Here is a 27705-nt window from a genome sequence, read left to right as displayed (position 1 = left end):
ATGCCTGGAAGCGAAGTGTGAACAAGAAGTGGTATCTGAGATCAGGAGAGACATAGCCGAGCATGAACCAAAATTACCAAGAAGGCCTTTTGTGGTTGTTCAGTCACTAAGTCATGTCCAACTCTTTGCGACCCCATGGACTGCAGCACGCCAGGCTTCCCTGTCCTTCACCATCTCCCAGAGTGTGCTCACACTCATGTCCGTTGAGTCAGTCATGCCATCCAACCATCTCATCCTCTGTTGCTGCCTTCTCCTCCTGCCTTCAATCTTTCCCAGCAAAAAGGCCTTAGGGCCTGAGAATTTGAGAGACAAGCAACATCTGGCTCACTGTAAGCACTTAGTGAAGGAGCAGAGAGGAGGGTGTTCTAGGGAGGAGAGAAGGGCTTCTAAAACAGTGCTGAAATGTTGACCAGCCAGTGAGGACACCACTCACTGTGGCTGAGGGACTTGGTGAGTAAGTAATGCAGTGAAGAGGGTTAGGCAAGATTATTAAGGACCAGAACTGAGATTCCATTTCAGAGGCTCTGGAGTTTGATTTTAGATCTGTGAGTGGGGTGGTGATATATAATGAAAGCCATGTTTTACAAACATTGCTCAAGAGTTATAAAGCTCAGGAGAGATGGGACAGGAGTGAAACTCAAGGCCGGGAGAGGTAATGAAAGCCTGGACCTGGGTGGATGTGGTCCTTGAGGAAAGAAGGGGATATTGACAAGGAAGCGTTCATAGCAAGTGATAACAGCAGGGAGGAAGTGGATGGAGGTACGGGAGCTCCTTTCCTGAACAGGTAGGCTGCAGGACCCCATCTGAACTCAGGAGTCAGACCTGGCTTCTAGCTAGCGGTAGATCTGGTCTTCTGTTCTGGGGCGTTCCGCAAAAAGACAAAAAATATTGCAGAGGATTTTTAAGATGTAAGCCTATTCTGTGTGGTGCTGTTATGGTGGATATGTGTCATCAAACAGTTTTCAAAACCCATAGAATGTGCCACACCAAGAGTGAATCCAAATGTAAACTACAGACTTAAGGTGATAATGACGTGTTAGTTTAGGTTTTTTTTTAAATCTGACTGTGCCGGCATGTGGGATCTTTTCGTGCAGCATGAAAACTCTTGGTCATGGCATGTGGAATCTAGTTCACCAACCAGGAATCAGACCTGGGCCCCCTGACGTGGGAGCTTTGAGTCGTAGCCACTGGACCATCAAGGAAGTCACTCCGTTTAGGTTTATCAATTGTAACAAATGGGCTGCTCAACTGAGCGGTGTTAGTAGTAAGGGAGGCTGTGCACGTGTACCGACTGGTTTATGGGGACTCTGTATTTTCCACTTCATTTTGCTCTGAGCCTAAAACTGCTCAGAAAACTTGACAGTCTATTAAAAAACAAGAACAAAAATAATGTGAATTGCGAGAGTTGGCATCAAAGACCCAACAGATAGCCAGTACGCGTTCAAAGGTCAATCTGTGGACAAAGAAGAATAAACCACCATGAAAAGCAACCAAAACGTCATTCAAATGGAATAAACATAGAGGAGATAAATTGGAGAAAGAAGAGGTGGTCGAAGCTGGGCCCTCCTTTGAGGGAACCCATAGGCTTCACCCACCCATGCAGATCCGTCAGGATGAAAGGAAGGGCTCAGGCCTGCGTGGCCGGGAAAACATGAAGGGATCATGACCCAGAGACGGGGGTTTCATCATACACGTAAGGGGGGCCCTGCAGCCGCGTTCCTGTTTCCTTGTTGGGAAAGTTAAATATTCCCAGCGTGTTACCACAAGTGCTGACGATATTTCATGGGGAAGAAGAGACAGAAAACCAAGGTCTTTCTCTTGCTTCTGTGATTTGTGACCCAAGATTAAAGTATTTGCTTTGATCCTGGTTTGTGCCTTTGTTTGATTGATTAAACCTTTCAAATGAGGATCACAGTTTTGGATGGTAATGTCATTGACACCATTTGTGTGATTTTTTTAAGCATTTTGACCCCTTAGAATAAAAGGATGCCCTGGCTACCTAATATTGTAGTATGGAAAAAGACCCATTAGAATCTGAAAGAAGGCAGTTCAAAATAAGTGTGTTAAACAGACTACACAGTGTATGATTACTATCACTACTAACATCTTATCTCTCATTCAGGGCGTGGTGCCTTATGTTGAGTATTCATGAATAGGTCAGGTTTATTGATTACATAAAGACCCATAATACATAAAACGTTTATACTGATGGTACCTAAACTATGTAGATGTTTAAAAATCCACCTGATGAAGTACTTAAAGGTGCTGTCTGATGAGTGGTTTTATGTAACTTGGGGTCATTTCACACTCTCAGATTCGTCTCTGGATGAATTACCTTCATCTTGCAGCAGAGTCGGGTTATTGCTTTAATAATGCCCATGCCTGGGGTTAAATGTTTACCAGCCAGCTAATCAGAACTCAAGAGAATACAAGCCGTATTTGCACTGTGACAAGGTAGACATCACTTTACAATTAGCTTCATTACAACTGAAATGTAATCATTCCGGTATCACCTCTTTTCATTTCTCACTGCAAAGCATTAAAATAATTATAGAGACACTTACAACTTTAGGTACCAGTTATGCAAACAAACAACACCGATTTTCATAAGGCTAGACAAATACACACATCTATGCACATCTTTACAATTATTATATCTTTGCCATCTTTATATCAAAAGTGGATTGTTTTATGTAAATGTCTCAGAGAAGGCAATGGTACCCCACTCCAGTACTCTTGCCTGGAAAATCCCATGGATGGAGGAGCCTGGTAGGCTGCAGTCCATGGGGTTGCTAAGAGTCAGACACGACTGAGCGACTTCTCTTTCACTTTTCATTTTCGTGCATTGGAAAAGGAAATGGTAACCCACTCCAGTGTTCTTGCCTGGAGAATCCCAGGGACGGGGGAGCCTGGTGGGCTGCCTTCTATGGGGTCGCACAGAGTCAGACACGACTGAAGCGACTTAGCAGCAGCAGCAGCATGTGAAATAAGATTTTGCATTTTCTTAACCATGAGATAAAAAAATCTGATGTACAAACTAGGCACTGGGGACCCATGTTAAAAAATAACCATAAACATGTATATATTTATCTACATATATTGAGCATGTTTTGAATTGGTAACTTAAGAGCAATATAATGGTGGTCTTTTACATACAGGTAGTAGTTTGGAAATGCAAAAAAAAAAAAAAACTTGATTCCATCTTAAGCAGAGTCTTGAAATTGTGGTTCAAGTTTGAGCAAAGGAAAAAATCGTCGCTGAAGATCTTACACTTGCACAGTAATGATGTTTCGTGTCACTCTCTCCTTGTAGGCCACGCAGTGCAGATTATTTTATGCAAGAAGCTAAGCGAATGAAGCATAAAGCAGATGCGATGGTAAGACCTTTTCTTTCCAGATCTGTTCCTCCAAATTACGTTCGTACTGCAGCTCCATCGCTGGGGCAGCATAGCCGGGGTAATTATAAAATCTATTACAAGGATGGCTGGGTCTGTTAAATGCAGAAGTGTTTATATAATCCAGTGCTCATGGCCCAATAAATTATGACCTCAACTAATAATGTCTGACTTGGAGGAAGCCCTGGATAAACAAATATTTCAATTTAGTCCTAAAGTTTGAATGGGAACCAGAGGCAATGGAGTCAGTGGGTGGTAGTTTTTTTTGTCTTGTTTTTTTCCTTAAAAGAAAAAAAGGTTTGCATTTTTCTCCCTTGTTAGCCTGTCCAGTCCTTGGCTTGGTCCCAGGATCAAATCCCTTTTCAAAAAGACTTTTGTTGTTCTTCATGTGTACCTGCCAAAATAAATACTTCCTCTGAAACTGGACAACCAAGAAACTATCACACACACATAAGACCATAAAGTTACTATGATTTGATGTTTTCAAAGAGTAAGTTTTCTTATTTGGGAAAGCTTAACACCTTCAGGCAAGAGATATAAAACTTCTGATTTTTTTCTGTAAGAGATCATATGGTTGTCCCGTCTGAAAATCTCATCCTAAAGGACCCCTTCTTCCCTGGTCATTTCAGTTCTGCTCCCCTCCAGCGTTCATAACTGAAATCAGGGAACTAGAGATGAGTAAGGCATCTCAAATGACCTTCAGTTCAGTTCAGTTACTCAGTCGTGTCTGACTCTTTGCGACCCCATGGACTGCAGCACACCAGGCCTCCCTGTCCATCACCAACTCCCAGAGTTTACCCGAACCCATGTCCATTGAGTTGGTGATGCCATCCAGCCATCTCATCCTCTGTTGTCCCCTTCTCCTCCTGCCTTCAATCTTTCCCAGCATCAGGGTCTTTTCCAAAGAGTCAGTTCTTCGCATCAGGTGGCCAAAGTATTGGAGTTTCAGCTTCAACATCAGTCCTTCCAATGAACACTCAGGACTGATCTCCTTTAGGATGGACTGGTTGGATCTCCTTTCAGTCCAAGGGACTCTCAAATGACCTTCAGAGTATTATTCTTCCAGGGTTGCAGATGCATAAACTGTAACCTCACCCTCCTCAATGCTACTGAGGTTGCCCACCAAGCAGTTATTAGTATGCAGCCCACTGCCTGGGTCCACTGGTATACCAGGGAAATAGTCCCAGAGTATCAGAAAATACAGAAGGGAAGTAGGAGGTAGAGATCTTATCCTCACAATCCCACAGTCTGATGGAGCACGGGTCCCCAACCCCTGTGCCACAGACCACTACCAGTCTGTGATTCGTTAGGAACCAGACTGCATAGCAGGAGGTGAGTGGTAGGCAAGCAAAGCCTCGTCTGTGTTTCAGCTGCTCCCCATCGCTCACTTCACTGCCTGAGCTCTGCCTCCTGCAGGTCGGCAGCAACATTCTGTTCTCTTAGGAGCGTGAACCCTGCTGTGAACTGCAAGTTCAAGGGATCTAGGTTGTGCACTCCTTATGAGAATCGTCCCCAAACCATCCCCCAACTCATCTGGAAAGACTGCCTTCCACAAAACTGGTCCCTGGGGCCAAAAAGTCTGGGGACGTCTGTGGTGGAGAGGTCTGGTTGCCAGTAGATGCCAGTGCATGGTCACATTGAATTTTAAAGCAGGAAGTTGCCTGCCTGAATCATCCAAAGTTTACCAGGATTCTTCACTCTGTGTCACCTTGCCCAGCCTGGCCTTTCCCAGTGACACTGTGCTACACCCACACTGGCCCCTGCCGCCTGTAAGCACACCTGACTTGTGCCAGCCAGTGGGCTTTGCACCTGCAGAGGGCACACTCACAGTGTCTCACACATACACACTCTCACTGTCGTGCACACTCACACCTTCAGTGTCCTCCCCAGATTCCGCCAGATCATGCTTTCCCTTCCTGGGTCACCTTCTGGGTCCCTGCAGGTCTCCTCCTGGAGGCCCCCCAGCCGCCCTGTGCCCCGTCACTTGCTCCCTCCTGCCCTCCCTTGGCATTGGACTCCTTTGCATTTCACTAGTTAATCATGGACTCCCTTGCACTTTGAGCTGTCTTATGAGTGCACAATTTTTTTCTCTCTAAATACATGTTCCTAGAAAGAGCTTTTGTGTGTCAACTGCAAATCACACAGAATCGGGTACTTCAGGAAATACTTGCTGAAAGAAATGACTTCCTTAGTCTAAAAGCACTGCCAAGAAAGACTCTTCTTAGGGTTAAAGCTGTTTAAATTTTTGATTTGCTAACACAGAGTTTTACCTTACATTTCCGTTTCCTAAAGTATCATGAATAATGAGAGGGTTTTTTTTTTTTAGAGGCAAGACTTTTTTTTTAGAGGCAAGGTCAGTAGTTAAGAGTCTCTGTAATTCTGTTTTGTTTGATGAATGAATGTTTGAAAACCTGGGAGATTATCCAATCCCAATTTAGAATGTGCTATCCATCAAGAGTAAGAATGTACGGAACCATGAATCTGATGTGTACATTTAGATTTATGAGAACTTAAGAATGTAAAGCTGATATAGGGAAAGATTAACATAAGTTTAGACGGTTCCCCACAAGGGCTTCCCCTGTGGCCCAGACAGTAAAGAACCCACCTGCAATACAGGAGACACAGGTTCAACTCCTGGGTCAGGAAGATCCCCTGGAGAAGGGATTGGCTACCCATTCCGGTATCCTTGCCTGGAGAATCCCATGGACAGAGGAGCCTGGCGGGCTGTAGTCCATGGGGTCACAAAAGAGTTGGACAGGACTTAGCAACTAAAAAACAGCAACAAATCCTCCCAAATCAGTGCTATTGATGCTCAGCATTGTCTCCAAACTGATGCCATTCCTTGAGCTGTGCCTCCCCTCCCTGTCTTTCCTCTCCCTTAGGGCGAGGTCCTATTCATGAAACAACTGAAAATCCATGACTACACGGAGGCGTGGAGAGGTATTGGGTTGGCCACAAAGTTTGCTTTGGGTTGTTTTTTTTTCTTTTTGTACGATGTTACAGAAAAACCCAAATGCACTTTTTGGCCATCCTAATACGTGTCACAGTGTAAAAGGTAATAACCAAGGCCTTAAATTGTCCAAGTGGGAGTATACCATGAAAATGTGAAAACTCTTACATAGAGTCAGACCCATCAGCTTACACATGTATCAATATTGAGCACAACAGCAAGGACCAAGGAGTGAAGTTGATTTGACCATTAGGAGTTAAGAGAGAGGACAATAGAAATTAAAGCAGCTGTGAAGTTCTGTGCAGTTCTGATTGTGGTATGGATTTGGCGTAACTCTGTTTAACCATTCACTCACTTGCCCCAAACCAGCAGGAATCTGTGAAAATAACTGGAGAAGGAATTACCCTATTTCTACTTTTTCTGGGTTCCATTCGCAAGAGTTTGGAACTTTACAGTCGAGTTTCTCAAATAAAGTATATAGATTTTGTGACAACGCTGTTTGAAAAACTCTTCTTGAGGAAGATACTGTTCACTCTCAATCAGGTGGAAAAGTTTGGAAAGGCTCTGAACTATGCAGAAGCAGCCTTGTCATTCATTGAGTGTGGAAATGCCATGGAACAGGGCCCCATGGAGTCCAAATCTCCTTACACCATGTATTCAGAGACAGTTGAGCTCATCAGGTAAGCACTGCATTTTCTTGCAAGAGGGTGGAGCAGGGAGGTGGAGGGAAGAATATATATAAGTACTGCAAACACGGAAAAGATCACACTCTCTGGGTCAAAACATCAGGCAGATGACTGGAGGGTATTCAAAGATGGTATTGCAGCGCTGTTGGGTTCATTACCCTGGGCTGACTGTGAGGTGACGCGGTATATGAGAATGACGATGTAAGAGAAGCCACAAGAAGGCTTCCTGAGAGCTTTTGTAATGACAGGGGGTACATATTAAGGGAACGCTGGACCTGAGCATGAAGAAACAGGTTTTGCCTTTAGAGCAGTGGACAAAATATGAGGAGGATAAATTCTACCTTGAACCATACCCTGAAAGAGGGTATTTGGGAAAGAAAAGAGAGAGAAGAATTCATCATGAAACAATCATGCAATCTAAATCTGTGGATGTGGCTGCCCTCAAGTATCTTTATGAAGTTGGTTAAACCTGAAATGTGGGCTTCCCTGGTGGCTCAACTGTAAAGAACCTGCCTGCAATGCAGGAAACGCAATTTTGATCCCTGGGTCGAGAAGGACCTCTGGAGAAGGGACTGGCAACCCACTCCAGTATTCTTGCCTGGAGAATCCCACGGACAGAGGAGCCTGGCAGGCTCCCGTCCATGGGGTTGCAAAGAGTTGGACACGATGGAATGATCAACACTTTCACTTTCAAACCTGAAATGTACAATGTAGAACTATCTGTGCTATAAATGTATTACTTTAAATAAATATCTATTATAATTATTCTTGGGGGACAAAAATAGATCACACTGTCAGCTACCAAGAGCCAGTGTTCATCCCCCAAATAAGATGGACGATCTTGCAATGTGTTTTGGCATCGCCTGCTTCCTTTGATCTCTGTGTGAGTGAGGGTTGGGAGGGCAGCTCTCCAACCCCACTGGCAGGAAGGAAGCTTTGTCTGAGGGAGACATGAGTTGCCGACTTCGCCTGCTGGGAAGTGGCAGAATTTGAACTCTTTTCACCTCTGTGCTGCGGTTTTATATTATTATATGACTCAATACTATTTAGATTTATATAATCTAAATTCTAACTCCAATCAATAAATGATTCGGGAGTATTTAATAACAGGAAAGAAGGTGCAAGGGGATTTTAGGAAAGGAAACCCATCCTATGATGCTCTGTCTGAAAAGGCACTGGCCTTGTTCTGGTCTAAGGCTTGTACCTGAGCACCATCCCCCAGCCTGAGCTAGGACCACAGTGCGAACAGACGCAGGCTTTGTGACAGGCGCACAGCAGGGCCACAGGCGGGAGATGCCTGTCTTCCACGATGGCTGCATGGAAAGGCACATCCTTCATGTCGCTAATGAACCATTAAGGGAATTTCATCCATTAATCGTTCTGAGAGAGCCTTTGTCATGTTTTATGTCTTTAGCTGGTTCAGCTGCTTGGAATAACGTCTAATATGCATTATATGAAATAACCCTTCCCAAAATTAACTCTAAGAGATTTTTCTAATTCTGGGATTCTAGGCCACCTGAGAGTAGCTGTGTTTTACCATGCCTCACTATTCCAGATGGACAATTTCTTATTTATTTGTGGCTGAGCTGGGTATTCGTCACTGGACACAGGCTTTCTCTCGTTGTGGAAAGCAGGGCCTGCTCTTCGTCATGGGGTGTGGGGCCTCTCATCACGGTGGCTTCTCTTATCTCAGAGCACGGGCTTAGTTGCTCTGCTACGTGTGGGCTCCTCCCAGACCAGGGCTGGAACCCATGTCCCCTGTATTGGCAAGCAGATTCTTAACCACTGGATCTCCAGGGAAGCCCTGGAAGATTTCTAATCCTAAATTTAATCTTCTTGGTATGCGTTGACCCAAGTCAACGGTGTTTTCCATCACTCTCCTCTGGGATTCAGGAAAGGATCACAGCCTTTGAAATTGTCATCCCAACATCAAGAACACATCATCTGCAAAACGCACTTTTCAAAAATGTTTCAGAAGTCAACGCTGTCCACCCCTTTTTCTTATTAAAATATTTGCTACACCAATGCATTGGTGATTCCTTCGTACTGTCTTCTTATTTGGTACAGTATTTTGGACTGTGAAGAAAAGAAATTGCCATAGTAAAAAAAAAAAAAAAGAAGTTAAAATTACTTTAAGAGATCTTGTTGTTCAGTTGCTAAGTTTTGTCTGCAACCCATGGACTGCAGCGTGCCAGGCTTCCTCATCCTTCACCATCTCTGGGAGTTTGCTTAAACTCACGTCCATGATCTTAGCTTCTCCTGGTTCACCTCTGAATAAGGCACAGATGTGGATGCCCACAGGCAGGCGGGGAAGAAAGTGGGAGGAAGTAGACAGGCACGAGGCTGTAAGGTGTCCTAGAATGCAAGTGCCTTGAGCACAGGGGTTTGGGGAGGGTTGTCTGATCTGTTCATTAATGTGTTCATAGCCCCTGGAGGAGTTCCTACAACACAGTATGTACTCAGTCAGTATGACAGATCAGCGGGTCACAGGGCCTGTGGTGACCTGGAGTGTACATGGCCTGCTTAAGGCATTCACACTTTAAGAACAAACAAACCCGAGCAGCAGTAATTGCCTGATTCCATCAGATACAACTGGAGGTGCTGACATGCACACCCGCTCTGCACCAGGGGTGGGACTTTGCATGGGTGGAGAATACAGTCCATTTTTTAGATGATTGAGTACAGTCCCTTAAGCTACTCTGAAAACTAAAATGAGAGCTCTTGTTATCTGAGTTAGAAGATAACATTAATTTACTGCTTGAAACTGCATGTTGCCCACCAGGTTTGAGGCTCCCTTCCCCCACTGAGAGACTCTGGGGAGCCAGGAGCACTTTGGGGGTGGGGTCCTGCCACAGATGCCCAGCTAAGGATGTGAGAGAATTCCTCTCTCCACCAAGGAGAAAATGCCTGGGGGACACCGGCAAGTGGAACCCCACCTCCTCAAATCAAAAATTGTACCATGTAGACTTCCTTGGAGGTCCAGTGTTTAAGACTCCACGCTTTCATTTCAGGGGGGCATGGGTTCAATCCCTTTTCAAGAAACTAAAAGGGATTGTATATCTACACCCCACATGCCAGAATTTTAGGAAAAAATTGTAGCATAAAGGCTCTGAAAATTAAATTATAATTGGAACCACATCCCACAGAAGTAGGCGAGGACTTGCCTGCTAAACCTAAACAGGATGACTTCCTTTTAAAAGAAAATATTTAAACAGGACCCAGTATCTTCTTTGGAGAAGGCAATGGCACCCCACTCCAGTACTCTTGCCTGGAAAATCCCATGGACGGAGGAGCCTGTTGGGCTGCAGTCCATGGGGTCGTGAAGAGTCGGACACAACTGAGTGACTTCACTTTCACTTTCAGGATCTTCTAACATAATAGCCAGAATATCTAACATACAGTAGAAATTCACTCATCATACCAAGAAACAAGAAAATCACAGCCAAGATGAGAAAAGATACCTGGTTGACACCAGTAACCAGGACGAATCAGGTGTTAGAATTATCTGACAAGGATTTTAAAGCAACTATCATAAAAATGCTTCAACAAACAATTAAAAATTCTCTTGAAACAAAAAAACTGAAGTCTCAACAAAGAAGAAGAAGTTATTTTGGAAAAGAACCAAATGGAAATTATGGAACTGAGAAATGTAACGGAAATATAAACCTCACCAGAGGGGCACAGTAGTAGAGAAGCGATGACAGCAGATAGAATCAGTGAACTTGAGGACAAGAAATAGAATCTACCCCCAACCTCAGCAACCAAGAAAGCAGACTGAAAAAGAAGTGAGAGCTTCAAGCACAATGACAGTAGAACCTCCAGGTCGTCCTTGGGGTCCCAGAAGAAGGAGAGAATGGAATTGAAAGATATGTTAAAGACGTAAGGACCAGGGCTTCCATGGTGAAGAATGCCCCTGCCAGTGCAGGAGACATGGGTTCAATCCCTGGTCCAGGAAGATCCCACATGCGTCAGAGAAACTGAGCCCAAGAGCCACAGCTGCTGAAGTCCAAATGCTCCAAAGCCCGTGCTCCATGACAGGAGAAGCCACAGCAAGGAGAAGCCCTCACACTACAGCTAGAGCGTAGCCCCTGCTCACCACAGCTAGAGAAAAGCCCACGCAGCAAGGGACGCAGCACAGCCAAAATCAGTAAATAAGTTATATTTTTTAAAAGAAGTAATGACTGAAACTTGCCAAATTTGGCAAAAGACATAATCTACAGGTTCAGGAAGCAGAGAAAACTTCAAACAGCCTAAAGCCAAAGCACTGCATGTCAATACACCGTCAAAACTGCATTTCTGAAAACTGACAACAAACACAAAGCCCTGAAAGCAACGAGAGGAATGACGCATCACCCACAGGGGACGCCAGTTCAGGCACAGCGGGCGCGCGGGCTGACGCCGTGGGAGCTGGGGTGGCATGCCAGGCCTCCAGTGCGGAGAGAGGAAAGCCTGTCTAAGTGTGCGCTTAGATCCAGTGAGGCCGCGCGCTCCAGGAACACAGAGGAAACAAACATTCTCGGATTAAGGCAAATGAAAAGCTTGTATCTAACAGACCTGCCTTTAAAGGTTGGCTAAAGGAAGTTTCTCAAACAGAGAGGAAGCAGCAAAAGAAGGAATCTTGGACCAACGGGAAGAAAGGGAAAGCAACGTAAGCCAAGAACTGTGGGCACGTGCAATAAACCCCCCTCCTCGTGAGCTATGTAAACCAGAGCGCTCAGTGACTGAGACAAAAAATATACCATCTGTGATCAGGGCACTGTTAGTCGCTCAGTCACGTCCAACTCTTTGCCACCCCGTGGACTGTAGCCCACCAGGATCCTCTGTCCATGAATTTCCCAGGCAAAATTGCTGGAGTGGGTTGCCATTCCCTTCTCCAGGGGATCTTCCTGACCCAGGGGTCAAACCCGGCAGGTCTCCCACATTGTAGGCAGATTCTTTACCACCTAAGCTACCACGGAAGCCCATCTGATGCTCAAGGCAATGTTATTTAAAGGCATAAACGTGGAAGTAAGGTTTCCACCCTTCATGCAGAGTAGAAAATGTTGATACCAATAAACTGTGAGAAATAACCCTATGAAAGCTAAACAAAGGGGATACACTTGAAAAGGGAGGGAGGTTCGGGAGGGAGGTTGAGGAGGGAGGGACCGTAAGTATACCTATGGCTGATTCATGTTGATGTATGGCAGAAACCAAACAATATTGTAAAACAATTATCTTCTAATTAAAAATAAATAGATTTTTACACACTTGCCCTCTGTGATGGCCCACACTCCATCTGTGGAGTGTGATTTTCTCTGAATCTAAATAAATCCATTTCTTACCTATCAAAAAATAAATAAACTTTTTAAAAGTACTACAAATCTACATGTGTTGCAGACAGTGTAATAACAGTACCATTTCTTGAGCAACTTGCAACAAGCCAGCCCACTATGCTCAGAGCTTTACAGATACTGTTTCACTTAATCTCTACAGCAGTGCTATGCAATTAGCAGTAATGTACTCATCTTACTTTATAAATAAGGGAAAGGAGGCTTAAAGATGTTAATTTGTGTAAGCTCCCATGACTAATAAGTGACTAACCTGGGATTCGAAACCAGGACTCCCTGATCATTCCCCAGCCTGCCTCAGGTCTCTCCAAGGATCTGCAAGTCACCTGGTGTATTATTGGAGAAAGGAATGACCATGAACTGCTGATCAGAGAAATAAGTGAGATTGAGAAAAGTTCATAAAGTCTACTAGTTATGCATCCAGGACAGTTATACTGCTGTCAAAATAAGAGTTTTGTAACAATAAAAGAAAAAAGGGAAACCCACATATTCATCTGAGGACAAAGAGTAAACATTTTTCTGGAGATTGGTCCGAAAGGGTGGAACTTTACTAACATCTTCTCAGCCACTCAGCCATAGATCAGAATTTGTAAAAATGGATGCATCACCATATACGTGGGTAATGCTTGAATGGATAACACTCTTGACCGTCTGTAGAATTTGGACTTGTATTGTTAAAAAGCAGAAAGTAGCTAGATGGTCATCAAAGTCATTTTTTTCTAGTCATGACAATAATGTCATGGTTAGGGGAAATAGGGCAACCTCAGTTGGCTTTCAAGAAAGAACTGTCAGGGCTTCCCAGGTGGCTCAGTGGTAAAGAACACGCCTGCCAATGCAGGAGACATGACTTCAATCCCTGGGTCAGGAAGATCCCCTGGAGAAGGAAATGGCAACCCACTGCAGCATTCTTGCCCGGGAAGTCACACGGACAGAGGAGCCTGGCGGGCTGTAGTCCATACAGTCACAGTCGGACGTGACTTAGTGACTAAATAACAATAAAATCAGCAAGCACCATGAAGGACTAAGAGAAGTACCATCCTACAAGATGTTCGATGGCTAGTAAGAAAGCTTTATTTCTTTGTTTCCCTTTCCTTTTTTTTCTTTTTAAGGTATGCCATGAGACTAAAAACCCACTCAGGTCCCAATGCCACACCAGAGGATAAACAGCTGGCTGCATTATGGTAAGTGCACCATACCGGCTTAAAACAGCCTCCCCAGCCTTGCACGTCTGCACTGGTGAACCTGGTAATCTGGTGCCAAAATGCGCAGCGTGTTCACAATGCTTCTAACACACCAAACTGAGGGCATTTCTCGAGGTGGCCTTGGAGAGCCTGCTCCCTGCTGCCCTACGCACGAGGTGAATTCATGATTAGAAGTGAGCAGGTCCGTGACACGAGGACTCGTTTTCCTGTGTGTGTGTGTGTGTGTGTGTGTGTGTGTGCGTTCTAAAATCAGGTAAGTTTGTGTTTTAATCACTTGAATGTGAATTGTGCCCAATGCAATCTCTCATATTTACCATTTTGGATGCGAGCAGAATGATTCATCTGTCTCTTTACGTGTGGGGTTAGTAGGGCTGAGTCAGGATGGTGTGTTCAGGTTCTCAGCACATTAAACGGAGGAGCCGTTCCTTCCACTTTGATAATTAAAGACTTTATAAAGGTTAATCAACATGTAACAGTTTTTTTCCTATAATAACAGAAATGATAATGATTATGTGATTATAATAACAATAATTTTCCCCGTGACATTTCCTCAGGACACCTCACTGTTAGCGCCTGCTGTGATAAGGAACCAAGATGTCTCTATCCCTGACGGTTCATACTCTACCCTAGAACCTGATTTGCAAGTCGTAGAACTGAATCTCAAAATAGTAATAATAACAATAGTGGCAGACACAAAAAAGAGGGTCTCTGATGGTTTTGCATCACCACTTCATGTAGAGTTTGATCTGCTATTACTCAGGGATATATTGTATTAATACAATACAGGGAATGAATGCAGCCAATATCTTGTAATAACTGTAGATGGAAAGTAACCTTTAAAAATTATATTAAAATAAAAATAAATTTTAAAATTTAAATCAAAAAATAAAATTTGAGACCATTAAGTTGTATTTTCTAGGTTGGTGTTCTACTTTGTCAATACCATATCTGAGTTAGCAAATAATTATGAGTGAAAAGCACCAAGAAGTAGTTGATATGGCTCAGGAAATGATTTCTATGCTCTTTTCGAATTTTAACTTTCATGTCAGGATTAATAAATTAACTATGATTAGTTCATATTATGTAAGGGGATTACTGGTATGTGAATAACATATAAACTATAAAATAAAATAATAACTACTCCCAGCATAGTTTTTAATTACTTATAAAACACATTCATATCTGTTACTTTATATGAACTAATTATAGTCCAGTAGTTTTTTTTAACTTTTTATTTTATATTGGAGTGTAGCCGATTAACAGTAGAGGGACTCAGCCACACGTGTACAGGTATCCACTCTCCCTCAGTAAAGTAGCTTAAAAGGGAAGATGACAAAAACAGGTAGAAGGGCTGTGCTTCAACAAACCCACAGCCAGAAGTTCAAGATGTCCAAGGAAAATCAGAGTAAGGTAGTTCTGCCCTGAAGTTCACCCAGAAAGCAGAGCGTGCGCTGTGCTAGAGCTTCTCGCTCCTCTCGTGGAGAGAGACTGCCCTCTCGTGGTGGAAGAAGGAAATGGCCGGCTGCTTAGTCCCAGCGAAGAAGCAATAAACCTATTCATTTGTACTTATGTTCTTTATTTATATATACACACATTGTTTATTGATTCATATTTATTCTTATATTGTTTATGTATATATGTTCTTTATACATATTTACTTATATGAAGGGATGTTTTTAATGGAGTAACTGAAATTTTGAATCATTTCGAACAAATAGGAAGGTCAAATACCTACAGACATATATGCGTGTATAGAAATATTTAATATATATATAATCATGCTATGAACATTGAGTGCATTGGAACAACAAGCTTGTTGGCACAGGGGCCACTCATTCGTCTCTTCCTGCCGCAGTTACCGATGCCTGGCTCTCCTGTACTGGAGGATGTTTCGACTCAAAAGGGATCACGCTGTAAAGTATTCAAAAGCACTTATCGACTATTTCAAGGTACTGTCTGGCTAACGGGCAGAATGTTGTACCCAGCTGTCTCCCTGTCAAGGACATGTTCAATGTAGAGTCCACTGATTTGGGCTAACACAGGAGCTGTCTGATATCTGCACTAACCCTATTTATGACCTACTCATGGCATTCAGGGCTCAGAGAATAGCCTGAGAACCCATCTAATTTATCCCCCTGCCTGGATGCCTAGAGAAAGAAGATCCTGTTACCCACCCCAGCGTCCTAGGAGGTCCATCTTTATAGCTAACATAAATTCCTTGTGTTCACTCAGAGCTTCTTCTTCCTCTTAGAAGTAGCTCCTTAGAAGCAACTCCTCTTTGCTATCTCCAGTCACTAATTTAATTTTTAATGAAGGTGTTAATCTAAATGGTAAGAAATGGCTTGGTAGAACCCAGAGGCACTAGAATAGCACTATGCACATAAAAGGATAGAACTGGAAACTGTGCTTTTTTATGGGATGAAATCATTTTCATTGGGAGAATAAAGAAAGAGGAGGGGAGACAAAAAACAAACCCTGATGTTCTGCTGTGAAGTGGACCTGACATCATAATTTATTTGAGACTTCCGGCCTCTTTGCTGTCCATTTGACTATAGAAACAAGAAATTATACCATCTCTGCCTCCACCAACTCTTTATCAGATACACAGCCATCATTTTATGTTTATTTTTGGCTGCACTGGGTCTTCGTTACTGAGTGGACTTTTCTCTAGCTGCGGCGAGCGGGGGCCACTCTTCCTTGAGGTGCCCAGGCTCCTCGTCGCGGTGGCTTCTCTTGTTGCAGAGCACAGGGTCTAGGCGCCTGGGCGTCAGCAGTTGCAGCGCGCAGGCTCAGTAGCTGTGGCTCGTGGGCTCCAGCGTTCAGGCTCAGAAATTGCAGTACACGGGCTTTTAGTTGCTCCACGCCCGGACCAGGAATCTTCCCAGACCATGTCCCCCCTGCACTGGCAGGGGGATTCTTATCCACTGTACCACCAGGGAAGTCCCCACAGTCATCATTTTAGATCTTTAATCCCCAACCTCCACTTCTTGGAGATGATTTCTGATGACCCTGCTGTGTTGGAGGTCCCGTGGGCCACGTGCATCCAGTAGCCTGGCCAAGCATGTAGAGTATCCAGGTGCTAAGCCAAAAAGGTAACTGTCTTAGTCCACTGACAACCATGGGTTATAATGACGAGTACTGACACTAAGAGTCTCCTTTTATTTTGGGTGCCCAAGTTTAAGTCGTTTTCAAAAATGTAGAATCTAAGAGCTATTTTGGGCTCCAAAATCACTGCAGATGGTGACTGCAGCCATGAAATTAAAAGACACTTGCTCCTTGGAAGAAAAGTTATGACCAACCTAGACACCATATTAAAAAGAAGAGACATTACTTTGCCAACAAAGGTCCATCTAGTCAAAGCTATGGTTTTCCTAGAAGTCATATATGGGTGTGAGAGTTGGACTGTAAAGAAAGCTGGGCACCGACGGATTGATGCTTTTGAACTGTGGTGTAGGAGTAGATGCTTGAGAATCCCTTGGACTGCAAGGAGATCCAACCAGTCCATCCTAAAGGAGATCAGTCCTGAATATTCATTGGAAGGACTGATGCTGAAGCTGAAACTCCAATACTTTGGCCACTTGATGTGAAGAACTGACTCATTTGAAAAGACCCTGATGCTGGGAAAGATTGAGGGCAGGAGAAGGGGACGACAGAGGATGAGATGGTTGGATGGCATCACTGACTCAATGGACATGAGTTTGAGCAGGCTCAAAGTTGGTGATGGACAGGGAAGCCTGGTGCGCTGCAGTCCGTGGGGTTGCAAAGAGTTGAACACAACTGAGTGACTGAACTGAACTGACTGAAGAGCTATTACTTAAGAGTTATTATAGTAAAGCAAAGCACTTGAATAAAGAAGGAATCCGAACCCTAAGCCACAGAACTTTTAAGAGATCCAAGGTGTGAATGTATGTGGATTGTCTGTGAAACTGTACAGAATGAACAAAGAACATAACTTAAAAATCAGAACTCCCCCTCCAGAAGTTCCTGGTAGATACCCTAAATCAAAGGCTATTTCAATACTACTTAGAATTCAGAGATTATGAAAACTTTAGGAAACAATGATTAGTATTAGTTACTCAGTCATGTCTGACTCTGCCATGCCATAGACTGTAGCCTCCAGGCTCCTCTGTCCATGAAATTTTCCAGGCAAGAATACTGCAGTGGGTAGCCATTCCCTTCTCCAGGGGATCTTCCCAACCCAGGGCTCGAACCCAGGTCTCCATTATTGCAGGCAGATTCTTTACCGTCTGAGCCACCAGGAAACAATGATAGTTGGTTCATAAAAAATAAGTTTCATCAGTACAACTGGCTCTGAAAAACAGGACTTTGCCCACCCGTGTTTTTTACAGTCACGGGACCTCAGTTGTAGTGAAAGAGGCCTGACGGCAATGTTGCACAATTCCCGTGTGTAAGGCCATTTCTCACCATTTTGATAATACCTCCACTAAAAATTAAAAGTCAGTCACCACTTCATAAAATTCTTTTTAACCAAAAGAAGCATTTTGTCTCTGGGGAACCAAGCTGAGGCTATTATATTTTCTTGTTTCTGGAAGGGAACATTGACATCCATATTATAAAGACCATTTTTTTCCTTCACAATCTCACAGACTTGTGTCCAAGAAAGCTTCATTGGACTCTCAGGGAGGAAATCTCTCTGTACATTTAGAAACTTTCCTTGCCACGGGCAAAATGTCTTTTAAATGCCTGATGCAAACAACTGGCTCAGGCAACAAATCCTAAATCAGAATATTTAAATAAATCAGAATTTTTTAATTCAGTCTCTGTTAAGGAAATACATTGAATCTATTCTTTTAGACATGTTCGAGAGCAACTTCCTTTAAGAGAAATACTTTAAAGCTTCGTAAGTTAAAACAGTAACAGTTGATGGTCTCGTATATTTTCAGGCATTAAATGTATATCAACAGTTCTGCAAATATGCCCTACATTTAAATATAAGATGTTCTCAGTGTATGTGTGGGAGGGGGGTTGCCTGCCGCCCTACTGTCCTACAGAGAGGAAGCCAATAGCCTAGTAACTGTAACTTCCCAGATCCAGTTTCTGTGACCCTGCATTTTATCTACAGGGTCTGCCATTACTTCTCTCAGTGGTCAACCAAGAACATGTTACTGTGGGCTGTTTAAACTCAAGCAGATGGTACTCACTGTCAACATTTTTGTTTTCTTGCAGAATTCATCTAAAGCTGCCCAAGCCCCATCTCCATGGGGGGCCAGTGGAAAGTAAGTTCATTTTTGTGAAGTGAAGGTGATAAATGAGATGTTGCATGAAGCTGAGCAAGGGCTTTCCGGTGGCTCAGTGGTAAATAACCTGCCTGCCAAAGCAGGATATTCAAGAGACGGGTTGGAGCTCTGGGTCGGGAAGATCCCATGGAGGAGGAAATGGCAACCCGCTCCAGTATCCTTGCCTTGAAAATCCCATGGATTTTCCCATGTGATTTTTTCTCATTATCCTTGCCTGGAAAATCCCATGGCTCCCAGAGGAGCCTGGTGGGCTACAGTCCATGGGGCTGCAAAGAGTTAGACACGACTGAGCCCTCCCACCCCAAACACACACACACACACACACACACACACACACACACACACACACACACACACACGGGAAGCTGGGCATCGCGCTACTGTTTACCGTGCCCCGAGGGGCCGCCCTGCCTCACCAGGTTCTAACCTCTCCACTCTTGTTTTTCCATGCTCTCCCCTTCCAGGAGCACTGGGACCCCATCCCCCATGTCTCCCAATCCGTCCCCCACCGGCTCCGTGGGCTCTCAGGGGAGCCTGTCCAACAGCAACGCCCTGTCCCCATCCACCATCGTCAGCATCCCGCAGCGCATCCACCAGATGGCGGCCAATCACGTGAGCATCACCAACAGCATTCTCCACAGCTACGACTACTGGGAGATGGCAGACAACCTGGCCAAGGAAAACAGAGGTGCGTGCCCCTTGGGGGAGCTGTGCGTGGGTCAGCCACAGCTCGGGGAGACAGCCGGGTCCCCGGGCACCACTAGGCGAGACAGTAGAAGCTGTCACCTACCGAGTGAACTTTCCCTGACTTCTCCTCCTACTCAGCACCTCCAGTGCCTTTGCCTGTCTTTATCGTTACCGGGGGAAAGATCAGAGATAGAGATGGGGGCTAGAGATGATACAGGCACCAGTGATATAGATACAAGTTACATAGCTATGCACACGGATGTTTTTCCTTTAGACAGTGAGGTCCTTGAAGGTAGGGATGACGTTTTATTCAACTTTGTAACCCTAAGACCGGCACAGTGCCTAGAACATAGCTGGGGATCTGAAACACTGCATGAATTAATTGGCTGATGAGCACAAATGTTCCTGGGCTTCCCAGGTCATGCTACTGGAAAGAACCCGCCTGCCAGTGCAGGAGGCACAAGAGACACAGGCTCGATCCCTGGGTCAGAGAGATCCCCTGGAGGAGGGCATGGCAACCCACTCCAGTATTTTTGCCTGGAGAATCCCTGGACAGGGGAGCCTGGTGGGCTGTCGTCCATACGGTCTCAGAGAGTCAGACACGACTGAAGTGACTTAACACATACACACATGAATGTTACTGCCGATTCAAATGATAGCTGGTTACAACTGAAAAAAAAAAAAGGTTTTTATGGGTAAGGTGTATTTCTTTTTAATTAGTTTGTATTGGAGTATACTTGCTTTACAATGTTGTGTTAGTTTCTGCTGTGTGGATATATATACCCCTTTTTTTCTGATTTCCTTCCCATTTAGGTCACCACAGAGCCTAGTAGAGTTCCCTGAGCTATACAATAGCTGTATTTCTTTTAAATAATGCATGTTTTTACTCATAAAAGCATGTTTAAACTGGTATGTCTGTAAACTATGGCTAAATTTGTAAAGTACAGAAAATAGAGAAAAAAAATTTTAATTATCGGTAATCTTATCATGGGCTTCCCTGTGGCTCAGTGGTAAAGAACCCCACTTGCCATGCAGGAGACGTGGGTTCAATCCCTGGGTCAGAAAGATCCCCTGGAGAAGGAAATGGCAACTCACTCCAGTATTCTTGCCTGGAAATTCCACGGACAGAGGAGTCTGGTGGGCTACAGTCCATGGGGTCACAAAAGATCGGACACGACTTAGCAACTAAACAACAACAATCTTATCACTATTAACATTCTATTGAAATGTCATCTAGTCTTCTCCAAATATGCAGGATTTTTACCAAAATAAGATCATAGTGTATGTACAGTTTTACATCCTTTTTTTTTCACTTTACATTATATCAGGCATATTTTCATGAGACTAACTAGTTCAAAAACACCTTTTGTGATGGCTCTGTAACACTGTCATAATGGTGGTTATACATTTGCTGTGTCAGTCGCTCAGTCGTGTCCGACTCTTTGTGACTCCATGGACGGTAGCCCGCCAGGCTCCTTTGTCCATGGAATTCTTCAAGCAAGAATACTTGAGTGGGTGGCCATCTCCTCCTCCAGGCACTCTTCCCAACCCAGGGATCGAACAGTGGTCAGCTGCGTTGCAGGAGGAAGCTTTACTGTCTGAGCTACTAGGGGAGCTGAGCTACTTTATACAGACTTAAAGTATCACAATTTCTCAAACCATTCCCCTGCTGTTGAACATTTATGTTACTTCCACTTTCTTCCACTATTACAAATAACAGTATGATAAATACCTTCATATAAATCATTGTTCATATTTCTGATTATCTTCTGATAGGAGGGAGTTGTAGAAATAGAATGCTGAGGTCAACAGGTATAGATTCTTTTAAGACATGCATTGTTATGAAAGAAAATGAAGTGTTAGTCGCTTAGTCATGTCTAACTCTTTCCACCCCATGGACTATAGCCTGCCAGGCTCCTCTGTCCACAGGATTCTCCAGGCAGGAATACTGGAATAGGTAGCCATTTCCTCCTCCAGGAATCGAACCCGAGGCTCCTGCTTTGCAGGCAGATTCTTTATTGTCTGAGCCACCAAGGAAGCCCTGATTGGTATATATGTTATTAATGTTCTCCCTACCAAATTCCTGCTCTTTCTCCAGTACTGAGTGAGAGTTTTGTTCCCATGGTAACATGCTTCAGAGGCTAAGACTGAGAAGTCCATGATGAGATGAGAACCAGTGGCACAGATAGGCAGCTGGGCCCTGAGTACATGAATCTGATCATGTAACCAGACGGGACATAACAGCAGCTCAGGGATGGTGTGCTCAGAAAACCCAGTGGGGATGCCAAGGAGGTCAGTGCCGGGGGCCAAGACCAGCAGGACAGGCTCCCTAGAGGAGCTGGCACAGAACAGGATTTTGAAAAGCAGATAGTCGAGTAGCTGAGATGGAGTCGGGGTGGATGTCACAGGTGGATAAAAGAGCAAGGACAAATGTACAAAGGTTTCTATGGCCGGTTTGGGAGAACCTGAGCAGGCCAGGCTCCAGATGGTGCCACCAGCTGCCACCTGTCCCTCAGCAGAGCCACACATCCAGTCTAAAGTCCACCTGGCTTCCCCCAACCTGCCCCTCCTCCCTGGCTCTGTTCCTGGCTTCCTGCCACGCTGTCCTCCCTGCCACCTGGACCCTGGCTCTTCTCTGAGCCTCCCTAGCGAGACCTCATTCAGCATATCTGGGAGCACCTTTCAAAACCTCCTCCCAGGTTCTTGGGCTTCCCTGGTGGCTCAGACAGTAAAGAATCTGCCTGCAGTGCAGAAGACCAGGGTTCAGTCCCTGGGTCAGGAAGATCCCCTGGAGAAGGGAATGGCAACTCACCCCAGTATTCTTGCCTGGAGAATCCCATGGACAGAGGAGCCTAGCAGGCTGCAGTCCATGGGGTCGCATGAGTCGGACACGACTGAGTGACAAACACTCTTCCCAGATTCTTACTTCCAGAGAGTGCTCTTCAGTGGCCTTGGTCGGTGCAACGTGGCAGCCGCATGAATTGATTTGTCTCTGTCAGCCGCTAAACCGCTGTCCCTGAGATGGCAGAGCCTATACATTCTTCATCTTGATGTCCCCTCCGACTCCACCCTTGTGCCCTTAGTATAGAGCCTTGGCAGTGATACGTGTTTAAAGCAAGTACAAACCCAGAGAAGGTTCACAGGCTGGCTGGCAGCCTCAGTAGAGACGTCTCAGAACCCATCTGTGAACAGGACCTACACTATAGCACGGGGAACTCTCCTCAGTATTTTGCAATAACCTATAAGGGAAAAGAAGCTGAATCCTATTTCACATATGACTGGATCACTATGGATCACACCTGAAGCTAACACAACATTGGAAATTAATTCTTCTCCAATAAAATAAAAATAAAATTTATGCAAGCTGATTGTTCCAAAAGCCAAAAAAAAAAAAAAAAACACCATCCCTGATTTGCCTCCAGGAGCCTCGGACTCCCCCAGGGGCTCAGCACCTAAGACAGTTGAGTACAGTGTAAAGGTTGACAGAGCTTCAGGCCAAGTTCAGGGTGAGAGGTGTCACTGCACAAAGGAGAATGCCGCCCCGGGGAAGTAGTTTTCCTTGCTTTCTGGCTGAATAGATGTCATTGGTTTGAATTAGAAGTCGCCAGTCAGGGATTCTCAGGACGTAGGTGAGCTCTCTGCCGGGGGGCTCACGTCGTGTGATGGGACCGGGAGCTGAGCGTGTGTCCCCCTGACGACCCTCTCTGTTTCACCAGAATTCTTCCACGACCTGGACCTGCTCATGGGGCCGGTCACCCTGCACAGCAGCATGGAGCACCTGGTCCAGTACTCCCAGCAGGGCCTGCACTGGCTGCGAAACAGCGCCCACCTGGCCTAGACACCTGCCCCCGGCTGCGGCATGCGCGCGTCTCCACGGATGGCCCAGCGTTTCGGGACACTGTGCTCCCCACGTTCCCGGCCACAGCATTTCTCGAAAGGCGGTGAATAGTTTTCAGCATCGAACAGCAGTCTTTCCTCCCAGGGCATGTGTGTTTGTGTATGTGGGTGCAGAATAAGCTGCCCGTGGAGGTGTGTAAGACACAACAGTTCTCTAGAACACATCTTCTTTGTCTAGTTTCCAGCCTCCCAGGCTAGACAAAGTGATCTGACATTTCTGATTAGAGAAGACACACACTCACTCACACACACACACACACACACACACACTTTCTAGTTCAAAGCTAAACCGTGACTTCCTAGAATATTCAACCAAAATCTCATGGGTTAGTGAACCAGGTGCAATATCGCACACCAAAAGCTTGACTGCCAGTTAAGATGAACCCAGCTCTTATACTCTTGATTACTTTCAGTATTAATATACTTTTCTCCCATTATTTTTTTATTGTCTGTATTCATGGGTATTTGAATAATGAAAATAAGTCAGTTATTTTTGTGTGGACGTTTACTAGACTGCATGTTACCAAATACCCTGCCTTTTGTCTGGTCCCTCCCCTCCTCCATCCAGTTCTCCATCTAACTCTCCCATCAGCTAAACGTGTTAGACGCAAATGAATCGACTCCCATGGGCCTTCCCTGCCCTGCCCCCCAAAATAGTATGACCATGACCCTGACCCTGAGATTTGGTGGGAAAAAAAAAAAAAAACCCTCCATGTCTTTGAAAACTCACCCAAAGGAAGCAGCAGCAGCTGTGTCCCTGGGCTCAGTGAGAAACAACCCTCTGCCCCCACCAGGAGCCCAGCGGGCCTGTGTTTCTTCCTCCCGCCACTGTGACCCCAGGGGCTGTGGAGCCCCATGGGCTTGTCGGCCGATACTTTTCAACAAGCCTTTTCTCTGTCTGAGAGCTTTCTTACCCATGTTCTTGGCCGAATGAGGACATTGTCTAGGGTGTCCCTTCCCTCGGAATCTGTGTCTGTTGCTTTGTCAGGCCAAGAACTCTTTGCTGCCGTGATCCTGTCTAATCCTCCCTGTCTTTGGAGAAAGTGCCGTGCGGACCTTGAATGCATTTTTGACCTGGGGGATGTATTTCAGTGTCTGATGAGCAGGTTGCTCCCCACAGAGCAGGTGATCCTGGTAGTCACTGCAGTTCTGTCTAGGGTAGCAGCGACCTGAACATCATGCTTAGGCCCCCGTGCGTCCGGTATGTGTATGTCTTCCCCCGATTCTTTGTTTTGCTTTTTTTTTAATTAAGTTTACATTTTAGTTTTTTCAACATTTTGTTTACAATGTTTGTCTGAAATTTCTTTTATTGCCTGAAATTTATTTCTTTTATTGTCTCTTATCATATCCTAGATTTAGTGTTCTTGTTAAATATATTTGAATACAAAGATATTGGTAAAAAAAAAAAAAAAAGAAAAACTCCTGAAACGGAGGATATACCTTGCCATGCTTTAAAAACAAAAATAATGACCTTGATGCCTCTCACTTGACAAAATTTCCCCAAGACAGCCTGAGAAAGACAGGTGATGGGGTACATGGAATAATCCATTTTTCAAGGTGATGATAACGTAAAACATGTGTATCAGATGCTAATGGTCTCACTGGTTTGGTTGCAATGTTAACATTTTCGTCAGCCTGATCTGTGGGTGGGAAATCAGATTGCTGTAATTCCCTAGCTCTAAGCCCTGATTCAAAACCGTGCAAGTGATTGAACAGCTTTGGTGATTTGAAATTCATCTCAATGAACAAGTGAAGGCTTGTGAAATTTGCATTTGGTGTTGGCCTTTCAGCAGCTGGAAGTATTAACAATACTTCTTTTTTCACATTTATCCAACTGAGGTGCTTCTGACATGCCTTTCACTAATTATTACTAGATTTCCCCTTCCCATTGGGGTCTAACTTAAGAGATTTTTATTTTATTTTTTTTGGAGGACTGAGGCTGAGTTCTACTCACTGCTGCTGAATTCTGATGAAATGTTCAGACTTTGATGTAAAAGGACAGCCCGCAATGTCCCTCATGCATCCCTGGGGTGCCTTTCTGATCTTATTCACCTTTAAGCCCCAGGCCTCATGGTGGCGTCCACGCGGTGTGCTCACGAGTCAAGGCACAGGCTGCCTCCAGCTGGCTGTGCCAGCAGCAGTCAGGACGCCGTGAGCCGCAGTCACTTCCTGCAAAGCGTGAAGCCAGTGGACTGGGGGCAGTCACAGCATGCCGTTCCTCTCACGGTCGCATCTCACTGGTGCAGCGTGTTGGGGCAGTGGTTGTTCCTTGCTTTGGCATCAGTGCTTGTGATAAGGAAGCATCTTCTGATCATTGCTGCTTCCTTTTCTTTAGTTTTGTTCAAAGTACAGACAGCTCTCTTGTGTTTTCTGATTATGAAACTAATAGACACTCATGGTGAAAATTCAAATGATGCAGACAAGTGTAAAGTAGGAAGTACTCAGTCCCACCCCCCAGAGACAGCACTGCTCACCCTTTCCTGTATATCCTTCGGGAGAGCCTCCCATTTAAATGTAGAATGTCTATCATCATTTCCTTCTATTTGAAGACATTATTTCTTCAGAAGTTCAGTACAAGTTCAACTGGCCTTATCCCTCCATGACCTGAATGGACCTGGATCACAATTGCTAGAAATATCTTTGAAAGAGAGGAACCCAAATATATTCATGATTAAAATGTGGGATTTGTTACCATTCGACACAGATCAGACTCACATGCAGAATTGTGCTTGGGAAGAGAGGTTCTGTTAAAACGCTATTTCTGGAAACTTTCAAATTGCAAACGGAAAGTCGGACCCACTATCTAAAGAGAAATGTACTGGAAAAAAAATCTGAAACCTTGACAAACTGTGTATTGGATTGAACATGTGGAATCAACGCAGCGAGCTTTTCTGCACTAAAACGTACCCTCGTATCTACAACAAAGATGTGTGTATTACATGACAGTGACGTGTACATTTCTGACATCCCATACATCATACACACAGTTTGTATAAATGCATACATTTAAAAATATATATGTACAGTACAGCTACCATAAACCTGTAGTACGCTTGAAGGATATGACCAGTGCCTAATGTTGAGTATAAGTCACTGCGTGTTTAAATCACCTCAGAAGTGCAGTAATTGTTATCAAATTAATCAGTGCAGCCAACCTTATTTATGAACCACATCTTTGAAACTGTGCAGTAGTATATACATATATATTTTTAAATAACATTTTTCACAGTTTTCCAGAGTTACTGTTGAAATCTGTATCACCAAAAAAAAAAAAAAAAGGCAAGATTTTTTTTAATGATGTAGACACTCTCCAAACCCAGTAATCTGTGTGTGATTTCCTGTGTGTAGATACCCAAGACACTTTAGCAGTCACCAGCCTTAATGCATGTACAGGATATTATTGTGACTTAATTTATCTGCAATTTTTAATCCATGTGAAATTGGAATTTATAAACTGACTTGGATTAACTATGTCTGCCTTTCTAAGGTTGCAAATGTTACATTAAATGATTTATGTTGTAAATGAGAGACATCGAGTTGTACGTAAAAAAAAGAAAAAATGTCCACCAATTTCTGTGAATATTTTTACAAGGAAACTTCAGACGCAAAATATATTCAAATACGCATTCTGGTCCCTAGTTCATAATCTCTTTAGAATGGACCTTGTAGTTTCATAAAAGTTTTTAAATGATGCTTCCAACAGATTATCATTACCAAGTCTGGTATTTTTCATGGGGGGAAAAAGTAATGTTTTCATTATTGGAAGTATAGTTTGCTACTTGTCTTTCACATTTCCCAGCATATTTACACACGTGTGTGTGATAACACACCCACAATGTCCCAGAAAATGCTGAACAGGAAGCTTAGGGGGGTTATTTTGATAGCTACACTGATGCCTGTCCAACCAGTAGCCCCGGGACACTGTTTTACTCAACATTCCATAATGACAGAAGTTAATTCCTTCACTTGTGTCTACCAGGTTTTTCCAGCTCTAACCAACACGGTGGAATAATGTCAGCAATATTTTCTTAAGTGAAATGAGAGAATTTTGAACTACCGAAGATAGAGATATTAGACCAGTGGCTTTCCATGATATATATCTCCTCCATGTGAGAGCGTTTTTTATTAGCCTCGTATTTTTTTACTCTTCTTTCTCCCCTTTTTCATTCCTCTCCTCCTCAAATTAAAAAGAAGCAGAAACAGGAGCAGAAGTAAAACAATTGCTTCATTTTGCCCAGCCTGTATCTTTATATTCAAATACAACAGCAGAACCCTAGCTCTGGTCACCATGATGACCACCTCGT

The 27705-nt window shown here is 44.2% G+C and overlaps 1 protein-coding gene across 1 annotated transcript in view; it reads left to right on the top strand.

The window, feature by feature from the left end:
• AFF3 (AF4/FMR2 family, member 3) overlaps positions 1–26923 on the top strand; it is a 551769-nt gene extending 524846 nt beyond the window's left edge. The window contains exons 18-24 of the mRNA XM_010829861.1: positions 3313–3376; positions 6888–7024; positions 13467–13538; positions 15415–15508; positions 18747–18796; positions 19282–19505; positions 23221–26923. Coding sequence (XP_010828163.1) covers positions 3313–3376; positions 6888–7024; positions 13467–13538; positions 15415–15508; positions 18747–18796; positions 19282–19505; positions 23221–23342 — 763 coding nt within the window. The 3' untranslated portion in view covers positions 23343–26923. The remainder of the gene's footprint in view (positions 1–3312; positions 3377–6887; positions 7025–13466; positions 13539–15414; positions 15509–18746; positions 18797–19281; positions 19506–23220) is intronic.
• Positions 26924–27705: the final 782 nt, after the last annotated feature.

Source organism: Bison bison, unplaced genomic scaffold, assembly GCF_000754665.1.
Source record: "Bison bison bison isolate TAMUID 2011002044 unplaced genomic scaffold, Bison_UMD1.0 scf7180017864508, whole genome shotgun sequence".
In the NCBI taxonomy this organism is placed as follows: domain Eukaryota; kingdom Metazoa; phylum Chordata; class Mammalia; order Artiodactyla; family Bovidae; genus Bison; species Bison bison.
This window is presented reverse-complemented; position numbering and strand designations above follow the sequence as displayed.